The sequence below is a fragment of the Mya arenaria genome, chromosome 1, assembly GCF_026914265.1.
Source record: "Mya arenaria isolate MELC-2E11 chromosome 1, ASM2691426v1".
Classification (NCBI taxonomy): domain Eukaryota; kingdom Metazoa; phylum Mollusca; class Bivalvia; order Myida; family Myidae; genus Mya; species Mya arenaria.
Window position 1 is genome coordinate 43,261,657 of NC_069122.1, and position 13,221 is coordinate 43,274,877.

The following is a 13,221-nucleotide window of genomic DNA, read 5'->3' on the forward strand; positions in this document are numbered from 1 at the left end:
CAAGGGTAAGAGTGGTGTAGTGATATAGGTTTCCGCCTATCACTGAAGAGGTTGTGAGTTCGATCACCACAAGGGTAGGAGTGATTTAGTGATATAGGTTTCCGCCTATCACTTAAGAGGTTGTGGGTTCGATCACCACAATGGTAAGAGTGGTGTAGTGATATAGGTTTCCGCCTATCACTTAAGAGGTTGTGAGTTCGATCACCACAAGGGTAGGAGTGATTTAGTGATATAGGTTTCCGCCTATCACTTAAGAGGTTGTGAGTTCGATCACCACAAGGGTAGGAGTGATCTAGTGATATAGGTTTCCGCCTATCACTTAAGAGGTTGTGAGTTCGATCACCACAAGGGTAGGAGTGATCTAGTGATATAGGTTTCCGCCTATCACTTAAGAGGTTGTGAGTTCGATCACCACAAAGGTAAGAGTGATCTAGTGATATAGTTTTCCGCCTATCACTTAAGAGGTTGTGAGTTCGATCACCACAAGGGTAAGAGTGATGTAGTGATATAGGTTTCCGCCTATCACTTAAGAGGTTGTGAGTTCGATCACCACAAGGGTAAGAGTGATCTAGTGATATAGTTTTCCGCCTATCACTTAAGAGGTTGTGAGTTCGATCACCACAAGGGTAAGAGTGATCTAGTGATATAGGTTTCCGCCTATCACTTAAGAGGTTGTGAGTTCGATCACCACAAGGGTAGGAGTGATCTAGTGATATAGGTTTCCGCCTATCACTTAAGAGGTTGTGAGTTCGATCACCACAAGGGTAAGAGTGATCTAGTGATATAGGTTTCCGCCTATCACTTAAGAGGTTGTGAGTTCGATCACCACAAGGGTAAGAGTGATGTAGTGATATAGGTTTCCGCCTATCAATTAAGAGGTTGTGGGTTCGATCACCACAAGGGTAAGAGTGATCTAGTGATATAGGTTTCCGCCTATCACTTAAGAGGTTGTGAGTTCGATCACCACAAGGGTAAGAGTGATGTAGTGATATAGGTTTCCGCCTATCACTTAAGAGGTTGTGAGTTCGATCACCACAAGGGTAAGAGTGATCTAGTGATATATTCACTGCAGCATATTGAGGATGCATGTCGCTTTAGAAAGAACTTATTTTTTAAGGCTCATCTAGAGGCAAATGGCGCTGGGGTGATGCTAGGATATTCAGGCTGTGCCCTTAAAGAAAACTTAACGGCATCCATCCTCGGACCACAGAGAAATGCTGAGCTGGCATACAGTGATGCCCATGCCATGGATGGTATGTTAGCGAAGAGGGAACTTGGCCTTCTTAAGTCACACTGTAGGTAGGTATGAACATTATTATTTATTTCAAAGGCTTTCATAAACTCTACTTGGACGATGCAACTACAGTGGTATAATGCCCTTGACCAGCAGATGACCACTATTGTTTGTTTAGGTCAGTGGGACAAGGTCACCGCCAACAGTCTTTGAAACTTTGCCTGTACAAAGAGCAAATGTTGATGCGGAATGTAAGTCGATCAAATGTCAAGCTCTATTGGTATTGACTCTCCTTTAATTTCAGATGCCTACAAAGAAGCTGAGACTGCCTGACGTGTAGCAGATTGTCCTCACCTGCATCAAACTACACAATTTGTGCATTGACAATGGTCTAGGTTTCAATGGCTGACCATGGCATTAACACTCAACCAATGGTGCAAGTTGGCCAGTCGCATCATCATACTAGTCGAAATACAGTTGTACAGACGTAAACTTTATTTTACAAAATACTACGCATATTAACATTGGTTGATCCGTGTTATTGTTTTGGTGTTGTCGTCGGCCGTTACAAGAAATATGTTTAAACTATTTAAATAAAACTGGTTCAAGTGTTGCCAAGGACAATATGTACATGATTCGTAAGGCCAATAACTTACGCTTAAAAAAGTGTTGAATAATGCCCCCTTTAATATATGGACTGTTATTTTCATATGTTGTTTTTGTTAGGACATGTTATAATGTATGATTTGTATGTTAAACATCTGTTTTTAATTAGGCTTGTCCATTCTTTGGACCGTGTTCTGTTAAGGTGGTATATCATACACGGGAAGATTAAGATTCTACGTTTTCTAATAATTTGTTTTGAAAAATGTTGACCGTAACCGAATTGCTATTTGAAAAGAAATAGAACATACTTGAATAAAACTACAATACTAAAGTTTAATGTGATGTGCTAAAGTACTCATTAATATTAAGTTTACCTTAATCATGCATTAGTGACCCTTGATATTTCAAAACATAAATAGTTATAGGCAACTAAGGCTCTACATAAAAATGTTTGGATGTATGTACTTGATGAAATTACTCACTCGTAATTACGACGTCTTGTGTCATAACGTTGTCATATGTTGAAACAGCATATAACATTGTGTTTTTGTGTATATAGTGATGTAACTTTAACCATTATGCGATTCATGGATCTAGTGTTTTTGTCTGTCACTCCATGACGTTATGCAGTATGTAAACTCCTGGACAACTTTGTTATATGTTGCACCAGTATATAAACAGTTGTGTGTTAATAAGTGGTATAAGTGTAACCATTGTAAGATTCGTGGAATTTATTTTGTTATGTTACTCCATGCCGTTGAGCAGTATGCAAACACCCGAATGCCTTGTAATGATATATTATATGATTCATACTGTCAGAAGTATTAGGACACAGATTCCCTCTGGAACCTAGTATTAATACAATAACTAGCTACGCTGAATATTTAAGTGTTTAATCATCCGTTTCATAATTATGAGGCCACCACCAACAACTACCAGTCGTGACCATAAACTGTCCGATTAGAAATTCCAAATTTCACTTTGTAAGATCAAATCTACTGTTCATCCAAGTCGAATCTGTTTGAAATTTAATGTTCACAGAAGTAATCACATTTTTATAACAGACACAAACTTTTCAAATTATTTATCATGTCAAAAATCCTGTAAAAGACGTTTTAGTGTCTTCCTGTTCACTTCACATAAACCTTTACCCTGTCCAGTACCTAAGTTTAATTCTCACCTCATTCCTTTTTGAGGTTGTTACACATTGCGTATAACTATTTGTTTACTTTTGTTCTAAATCCTGTAGATTGAACCCACCAGAGCCATTTTACAATTATTGTGGTTTTATTCTATACAATTATTGTGGTTTTATTCTATTTCTGAATGAACTAATTTTGGATGCCTGCACTATTTCGTCATTCAATTGTTTCAGATGGTTGGTTAACTGTTTCGTACACTGTTTTTTCCAAATCAAGTTGGGTTGCAATTCATGTAAATGCTATAGTCAAAAGAAATTTTGGTAATGGGTAATGGAAAGTAGAAACGCTGCAAAATAGTAGCTAAGTTTGTTTTGTATGTTAGCTGGTTTAGGTAAACAACTAACTCCAGTTAGAAGACAACATTTTATTAGTTCTTAACAGCATGGATGCTACAAGCAGAGTGCATACATGTATGAATGGTCAAGTGTATTCTGAACAGAGAGACTGCTATTGGCTAGTGGGCGATACACCTTTACTACAGTGGGTTGGGCTTATCAGTAATTGGCAGCTAGTCCAATTATGTAACATCTCTCTTTCTTTGAAGTAGGGTTCTCACAGTCAGTACTGGAGTTCACAGCTTGTAGTAATTTGCTAAGTTCCTATGTCAATAAATGCACAGCTTGACTTATCCATTTTATGACTGCATAGTTTATATTACATGTCTTGTGGTTTTCTGCTAATGTAAGAACACTCTCTATTATATCTAAAATCTAACAAGAATTAAACATATAAACATGAAAAAGTAGTTCCTGAAAACATTGTTTACATAGTCAATACAGCATGTATTTACAATGAAAGTTTCTGAGGCATTTTGACATTCCGACCCGATCTCGTTGTATAATAAACCCTATCATCAGATGTCTGACAATGGCTATCTGAAATGGTCTGTGCTTGTGAGTTGACAGGTATTTCAACTGAAGGGGAATTAAATGTTTCCTCTGATACTTGTGGCTGTACTGTATTACCTAGAGAAGATGACTTTTCTGTAGCAGGACAAGGTATTGGGCTAGGATTTAGATCAGAGGTGGATGGATTTGACTGATAAGATTGACCATTGGTGGGGAAAAGGTTTCTCATTAGTTTTTAAAAGATGTTGCCTGTTTCTTCTGTATAATCCTTCGTTCTCTGTTTTGACAACATATGACCTATTGTTAACCCTTTTTCTACTACAGCAGGTAACCAACGTTTTCCTTGCCTTACCCTTACACTTTCACCTATTTCAAGAGATCTGAGTGGCTTAGCAGACTGGTCATGATAAAACTTTGACTTTTGTTTGGAAATATGCATTTTGTCTTTAACAGTCTGCATATCATGTACTCGTGGCTTAAGTTGTTTGTCTACTAATGGCAGTGTTGACCTTAACTGTCTGCTCATTAAGAGCTGTGCAGGGGATTGACCACATTGTAATGGGGCATTGCGATACTCTAACAGTGCTAGGTATGGGTCATTTCCTGCCTGTTTTGTTTTTGTGAACAGAGACTTAATTGTCTTGACGGTAATTTCAGCAAGTCCATTACCCGAGGAGTGACCTGGGGAAGATGTTATGTGTTTGAAATCGTACTGTTCTGCAAATTTGTTGAACTCTAAAGAGTCATAGCATGGTCCATTATCAGATCGTAAAACTTCTGGGATGCCGTGACGGCTGAAGTAACCTTTCAATTTATCAATCACTGTGACTGACCTTGAGTTTGGGAGCATGCTAACCTCAAAATATCTGCTGTATGCATCTACCAGCAAGACATAATCAGAATTGTTCCAGTGGAACAGATCTGTGGCACAGATTTGCCATGGTCTATCGGGCACTTTGCTAGGTTGCAGGGGTTCCTTTTGATTTGAACACCTGTGTTCTAGGCAAATTGGGCAATTTAGCACTAGTGATTTTATCTCTGAAGACATATTTGGCCAAAACAGAACCTCGCGTGCGCGTTGTGTGCATTTCTCTACACCAAAGTGACCTTCATGAATCTTTTCCAACATTAAGGGTCTGATTTCCTTGGGAATAAGGATTTTGTTTCCTTTCAGTATAATGCCATCAACTACTGACAATTCATCCCTAAAGTTCCAAAATTCAAGAAGCGTGCTGGGGCATTGTGGTCTGTCATTTGACCATCCTTCAAGAATAACCTTTGCAAGTAATTGCATTTGAGAATCTGACTCAGTCCTTATCAGCTCCATTTTCTGATCACTTACAGGTAAATTTGACATGACAGCGTGTACATGCACGTCTAAACCTTCTGCAATTTCTGGGTATGTGTCAGGTAAATATTTGCGAGACAGCGTGTCTGCTAGAGGAATTTGTTTACCTGGGACAAATATCAATTCTACATCGTATTTCTGCAACTGTAACAGCAAACGTTGCAAACGTGGGGGTGCACAATGCAAGCCTTTTTTCCAAATTGCCAACAGTGGTTTATGATCGCTCTGACATTTGATTCGTTTACCATATACGTACTGGTGAAACCTTTTGCAACCAAAGAAAATGGCATATAGCTCTTTCGTTATCTGAGCATAGTTAACCTCTGTTTTAGTGAGAGATTTCGAAGCAAAACTGACTGGTTTCTCATCTTGCATGAGAACTGCAGCAAGGCCATATTTGGAAGCATCAACCTGTAGAGTTATTTCCTTTTTGGGGTCAAAGTAAGCTAATACAGGACCTGGACTCTGAGTTATGACATTTTTGACTTTCTGAAATGCTTCCTGTTGGGGCATATCCCATACAAATTCTACATCCTTAGAAAGTAGTTGCCTTAAGGGCAGTGTGATTTCAGAGAGTTTGGGTGCAAACCTTTGAAGGTATGTGACCATTCCCAAAACAGTTTGTAGTTCTGATTTTGAATTTGGTGGTGGCATGTCCTGTATGGCCTTGACTTTTGCAGGATCCATTTTTAGTCCCTCAGAGCTGAGAATGTGACCAAAGAAGGGGATTTCGCTCTTGCCTATATCGGTCTTATCTGCATTAAGTTTTATACCCATTTCACGACATCTCGTCATGAGCATGTCAAAATTGCGGTCGTGATCTGCATGATCCTTACCAAAAACGACAATATCGTCAACAATTGTCCTAACACCTGGCAAATTTTCAAGACAATGGTCCATTTTTTCTTGGAACAAATCATTTGCGTTATTCAGGCCAAATGGTAACCGCAAGAAACGATACCTGCCAAAGGGGCTTTTGAATGTTGTCAGGTATGAAGCCTTTTCTGTGAGCTTAATTGACCAATAACCACTGCGAGCATCAAGCTTTGAGAAAATGGTTGCATTTGACAACTCTGGCAATATGTCATCAAGCGTCTTGTTTGGATAGTGTGGTCTTTTGATTGCGTCATTGAGGTCTTTTGGATCTAAGCATATCCTTAAAGAACCGTTTGCTTTTTCTACAGTGACCAAACTGTTTACCCAGTCTGTAGGTTCAGTGACTTTGCAAGTGACATTTAGATGTTCCATGCGATCAAGTTCTACCTTGAGTTTGTCTTTAATTGCGACAGGGACTTTGCGAGGTGGGTGAACTACAGGTAAGACGTTTTCATGCAAGTGAATTTCACATTCACCTGGCAACTGACCAATACCTTCGAAAACGTCTGCGTATTTCGAGAGGACTTTATCCTTTGTGAGAGGTGTGTGATTTACATTATCTTTGCTTGGGGTACTAGAATTCATTGCAAGTACAAGATTTATCAGATTCATTCTCAAACATGTCTGTAAGCCTAATATGGGGCTTGAACCTGATTTAACTATGTAAAACTCTTCATTGTAAGTTTGACCATTGTACTTACAAGGTATGGTTATGTAACCTTCCACGCATAGTGGTTTGCCATCATAAGCAGTGAGGCGTTTCTGAGCTTGTCGTAATGGACCCTTTAAGCTTAGTTTCAAGTACAGTGACTTTGGGAGGACATTAACTTGCGCACCTGTGTCAATTTTCATGTCTATTATGGATGTGCCTACTTTTACTTTGGCAAATGCTTGGTTTGACAATGAGTCGTGTTCAATGCTATTTACAAAGAAATCATTCTGAGAGTAACAATCGAGATCAGTTCTTATATCAAAATTGTTTACCTCATTGACCTTCTTGCTGTCATTGTCCTTCTTGCGACACATTTTTGCGAAGTGATTCAGTCTATTGCAGTAAAGACACACTTTTCCCTTGGCAGGGCAGTAGTCTTTCCTTTGGTGTTTGTTACCACAATTGTCACATATTTGAATGTTAGTCCTTGCACTTTGTCCATATTTGGAACTCCGGGCTTCACTATGTCCATATTTGGAGTTCTGGGCTTCAGGCTGTCTGTGGAACGTCTCCCTCTGTGGCGGCTTGGTCCTGCCTGGTTTCCGACTCCCGACTGCATTTACAAATTGTCCATTTGCAGTGATATCCTTCACTTGGGACTGGCTGAGCTCATGGGTGCGAGCTAGGTCTATACACTTTGTCAGTGTGAGCTCTGATCCTTCATTGATTAGCTTTTCACGGATTTTGTTTGATTTAATCCCAAACACAATGTGATCTCGGATCATCTCGTCTTGAATCCCGACTGGGTAACCACAGTCCTTTATAAGAATTTTCAGCTGCGTGACGAACGACTCGAATGGTTCTCCATCTTCCTGTGCGCGTGACTTAAACTTGTAACGGCTGAAGATGTGATTTGACTTCGGGGCACAGTAGCTCTCAAATCCGTCATAGTAATTCTTAAGTGTCTTGTTGTCATCGTCACTTAAGTTCCATGTGGAGAAAATTTGTCTTCCTTTTTCTCCAACCCATAGCATTAAGTAATTGCACTGGGCTTCCTCAGACTTTTTGTTTAGAGGTCCCCCAAACATAAAGTTTGCGTGCTCCTTGAACTTTCTAAAAGCACTTGGCAAGTCCTTTGACTCCCAATCCATTCTAGGATTGTTTTGTGAATCCATCTTCTTAAAATGGCATAAAACACAAAGACAATTGTCCACAGAATGTAGTGAACTTCGTTAATCCGAATTATACGTCATTGTCACTTTTCTTCTGACACCATGTTTTGTATGTTAGCTGGTTTAGGTAAACAACTAACTCCAGTTAGAAGACAACATTTTATTAGTTCTTAACAGCATGGATGCTACAAGCAGAGTGCATACATGTATGAATGGTCAAGTGTATTCTGAACAGAGAGACTGCTATTGGCTAGTGGGCGATACACCTTTACTACAGTGGGTTGGGCTTATCAGTAATTGGCAGCTAGTCCAATTATGTAACAAAGTTGATACTTTATTTTGGAAACGTGTACATATTTTATCATTTGCAATTGATTTATCAAATGCAGAGTTTTGTAAACGGACAATCTTCAAGAGATATTGACATGGATTTTACTGTAGGCGTTCGGATATGTACAAGTTTCGGATAACATGAACTAATATGGGATGCAACTCTTCACGGACTATTTCGATCATTCGAATAGTCACGTACGGAAATCCAGTTGTTTCCCTGCTACTGTCTATGCGTCTAAACTTATTTATAATTGGTCATGAACGAATAAAACCTATCAATAAGCATAGCTAATATATTAAACCGGACAAACAACGCCCTTTTTACGCACTTTCGAAAACCTCTTCGAGGTTTTGCACAACGATAATAATTTAAGAAGCTGTTATTAAGGCTTAAAATTGAATGTTCAAACGTGACGTAATTGTCTCCAAATATATATACTTCCTCATTACATGTTATAATAAATGTGTCACAAATGGTAGGATGGTCCGGTGTCCGAGTGTTTATGGAAATAGTCGACCGCTTCCGGACACGAGAGTTTATGTGTAAAACATGTAAATAGTAGAATTTAGCAAATGTTTGTTTATTTACGATACAATCAACTGTATATAACAATAATCTATGATAATTTTGAAGATTACTTTTCTATGCTATTGTATACTGTTTGAGTTTTGTTGTTGAATCCGCACATTTGTTTTTGTTTTGGCTGCATAAATCATGAACTGATAGAAAGTTAGACTTTGTTTGGTTTAAACGTATTTTCTTTCAGAGAATATTTATTAACATTGATATAACATGAAAAAATGATTGGGCTGGAAGAAGAAAAACAACTGAAGAGCCCTTCAGCACGTTTAATAGCATGATATCTATAGAACATATTCGATTAATAATAACTGTAAACTTGCTGATATCATAATTATAATCTGACTGTTTCACAGATAAAAGTAAGTTATGTCAAACGATATGTTTTGGTTTAAACATATTTTATTGAGCAAAATTAATCAACATTTCAATACTGTATCAAACAGAGTACTAGGTCTTTGAACAGTCAGTGTGTCATCACCATAAAGTAAATAACGGAGCGTTACCTCAGTCAGAGATTAAACAGTATTAAACCTTTGTTTAGGAACGACAGGACGAATAAAAAGATAGTGGTATGTAGTCTCTTGTATTCCACACCTTCAAAATGGTGAGGGAACAATATTGTTTACATAGAGATGGTGATTCATGAACTACAATCGTTGCGTTGGCGAGTGTTCAGAACCTGAAACCGACATTTCCCGTATTAAAATAGTACATGTTTCATTTTAAAGAAGAGAAGAAGTTTGTGTTTCTCGCGTCTAGTATTTAAGGTTTCCCAACCAGATTCAATTTGTAGTACTTAAGTGCAGAGAAACAGGTCCAGTTCAACCAGTAACTAAACGTGCACATTCATTTTGTATTTTATCCAGTTCGTCTTTTTCGTAATGTGTACAATTATCCCCGATAGCATCTGCATACTCCCAAGATTGGCCGAATAAAGGGGAGAAAACCTACCTGCAGAGACCGCCTATGAAGTCGCTCACGAAGACGTTTCATTTTATCAACTCCAGGCCAGGCTTTATCTTTGATGTAGTTGATATGAGCATGCCAACTGCAATCATCAGAGAGAAAAATGCCAACATGTTTGTGAGATTCAACAAAAGGAATAGCTTGTCGAACACACACACTGGTGGGTGAATGGGTTTATTTCTTTTACGAGATATGACTATTGATTCTAATTTTGATGGATTGAACTTCCCTAGCCATTTGTCTGCCCATTTTATTAGTGTCAGTCTGTAGTGTTAAGGCTGTATACTGAGGGGAGTCGACCATAACAAAGAGACTCGTTCATCCGCAAAAAGTTTTATATTCGAATCAACCTCCTTAACAATATCATAAATGTATACAATGAACAAAATGGGACCTAGAATTGATCCCTATAGAACTCCCGCTTTGATCGCAGATAATGAGGTAGTAGCTCTTGGAATTACAACGCGCTGATCCCTATTTTCTTAGTAGTTGGAAAACCAATACAATAGTCCTGCTTGATCAAGTTTGTACAGTAGACCTTGATGCCAACATTTATCAATCGTTTAACTTCTATCGAAAAAGACAACTCTTATTTCAAGAGCATCGTCGAGAGCTTAACAAAACGTATTATAAAGAGAAGTAAACTGATTGACAGTAGAGTCACCGGGCATTAAACCTGATTGGAAACTGGTAAAGAAGTATGAGTCATGAAGAAAATTGAATACATGTGTAAAGACAATTCTGTCAAATACCTTTTCCATTTTAATTAGAAGAGAGATCGGGCGATAGCTTGATATGTTTTCGGTCCCAGCCTCCATCGCCGCAACTGGCACCATAAGCGATTGTTATTTATTCACAGACACAATCTGATGAAAACAATTGTGTTTTTGGCATTTATTCTATTGAAGTTAAAGCTGTAAAAAATGTGTATAATGTATACTTCAGCAAAGCTTTGCCATACTGTATTTCGAAGGGTGATAATACTCTTTCGGATGGGAAGGGGTGCGGATACTTTACATTCATTCATATCGTATAAGTAGCTTCTTTTTTCGATTTTTAAACATGCTGATGAATAGTTGATTCATGCAAAATAATAAGATGTTTTAATTTTAGAACTTGTGAAGTCTTCAACGGACAGGCATTAGTCCCCAGCGCATCTGCCCTATTTGACTTTTTTGAATTATTTGTAAAAAACAACATTTTGAATCATTTTGGATGCTTTCTTATGATTGTATTGCCACAAAAGAGAGGCATACATGTGTATAGAAAACACACTGTTCATCTGTGTATCTGTTCATTACTCTAGTCGACTGTATCAAAATGAAGTTCCGAACATTTACAATTAAAATTCAATGTTTCTAATTAATAACCACATGTATCATCATTGCCGATAAATCAAATCGTCCAAATTTTATTTAGGAGGTATACTAAGAACATTTTTGTACCGTATTGAGTGTCGTCAAACCAATTATATTGATCTTAATTTTAATGCCTGAAATATTAAAAAAATGCGTCAAAGTTTGTGTATGTAATGATTCAAAACAAACATAGGTCCATGCTGTTTCGTATTTTACAGGATGCTGTTTTGTCTGCTTCATAAGTTTGTGTTTTAATGTAAACAAATCACTCCCGTTTTTATAAGGTTTTTATGTAATTTTCATCTGATGGAATAGCAGGTTATGTGATGTTAATGAATAGGCTATAGTTTACATTTTGCAATACCTATGTTGGCCTATTATCCTTCGCTAACCGTTTAATAATAAAGAAGTTGAAACTTAAATAATAGTTACCTAAAGCAAATTATCTTAAATAAATTGCAGTACGAACATTTTCTCTTAGTGTCGTATAATATGTTAAAGTTCTAATCTATATTAATTGAAGTTGAACAGTACCTTCGCAACCCAAATTATTTCCAAAAACATAGAATTGTATATACTATAATTTATATATATAATTTGATAAATACGTAATATATGATTGTATGTAACAAAACAAGGCTCTATCTGAAAAGTCTGAATTTATGCACTAAATGAAATTTTGGTTGCACGTATTAATTTGCTGATTTGAGTTTATAAAAAATACACTTCCTAAAGCTTCCATCACAATTACCTAAACGAATAATATAAAGATTTGGTGAATGGTATTTGAAACAAATTATCTTTACGTTAAGACCATTTAAACAAATTAAGCCCATTGACATTATTTTGAAAATACTATGCTCCTCCTTATACACGTTTAAAAAACATCAGGAGTATCAGCTGATTACACTACAGTATTTTAAATACATTGTATGAACTAAAGTGAACACACAAGGCGTGGAAAGTGGAAGTGTAAAAAGAACTACAAAACCTTTTTGAAAATTGTCACCATTGTCCAACTGTCCTAAAACGGATTGACTGTTTTCTGCCCCTTCAATTTAAGTCCAGCCTCTTTAAGCCTGCTTAATTATGCAGTTGGTCCGATATTTCAGATTTGTTTGTTAGGACTTAATTACTGCTCCAACAACAACGTAGGGTTGACACTCCTTTTTTGAAATCATAAACAGGAAAAAGATAAAACAAAGTGAAATAATGGTTGGTTCTATCCACTATAAATATCAAAGAAAAGATATGTGTCAGCTTAACACAACAGATAATCCTTGTGCCAGTTCAATAATGATCTAATGTTAACTAGTAAAAGTATTCTTTTTAAACATCAGGTAGTAATGTTATATGCATGATAAGAAATAAAAATGATACCGAGGCTCTTTTCTTTTACCTGAAGGCAATTGCATATACACTTATGTTTGAGTCAATATTTCAGATAATATGGCCATAGAGATTACTTTTTCTACCGATGTGCTAAACATACCCTAACATTATAATGAAATGTAGTCAAAAGTTAGACTAGATTTAAATATATCAAGCTGAAATCCAGAATAATGTTGTTTGATTTGTAGCATATGACTGGTATAATTTGTCATTGAAACATCATACCTCACTATATAAATCGACTCAGTAACATGCACAAACAAGTGTGAAGCTACGTTATTTACTTTCTTTTTCCCGGCAGTTTTGTCTGTGTGTGACTCTGAATTTGGGCAGGTGGACGCTGGAGTTGCCGTATGTGATGGAGCCATGATGGATGATGCAGCTGGTTTTGCCGGCATACGTGCTGAAAACGGCAAGGTACCTGTACACACTATAATTAAAAATAATAATATGGAAAGATACATCTACATATAGATATATAGATAAAGACATGCACACTATAAACATTTCTGGAAATAGCTTTGGAACTAACATATTGATCATGAGGAGTGACCAAATGTTGACAATGCTTACCCTCCGTGGGCATGAGCATCTCACGCTCACTCTTTAGCTCTCTCCGACACATTCATTTTAAGAAATCGCATTTATTGC

General features: G+C 37.2%; 1 protein-coding gene across 1 annotated transcript; it reads right to left on the reverse strand.

Moving 5' to 3' along the window:
- Positions 1-4,125: 4,125 nt before the first annotated feature.
- Positions 4,126-13,195, reverse strand: LOC128227381 (uncharacterized protein K02A2.6-like). The gene is made up of 4 exons (XM_052937870.1): positions 13,144-13,195; positions 12,796-12,973; positions 9,806-9,902; positions 4,126-7,944 (listed from the first exon to the last, which is right to left on the reverse strand). The coding sequence occupies exons 1-4, from the start codon at positions 13,193-13,195 to the stop codon at positions 4,126-4,128; spliced, it is 4,146 nt and encodes a 1,381-aa protein (XP_052793830.1).
- Positions 13,196-13,221: the final 26 nt, after the last annotated feature.

Bases quoted from the DNA above. Each gene is read 5' to 3' on its own strand.
- LOC128227381 (XM_052937870.1), bottom strand. From the start codon at position 13,195: ATGTGTCGGAGAGAGCTAAAGAGTGAGCGTGAGATGCTCATGCCCACG. The intron at 12,974-13,143 runs GTAAGCATTGTC...TGCCGTTTTCAG, and splicing joins GATGCTCATGCCCACGGAGG to CACGTATGCCGGCAAAACCA. The intron at 7,945-9,805 runs GTAGGTTTTCTC...TGCCATTTTAAG, and splicing joins TTCATAGGCGGTCTCTGCAG to AAGATGGATTCACAAAACAA.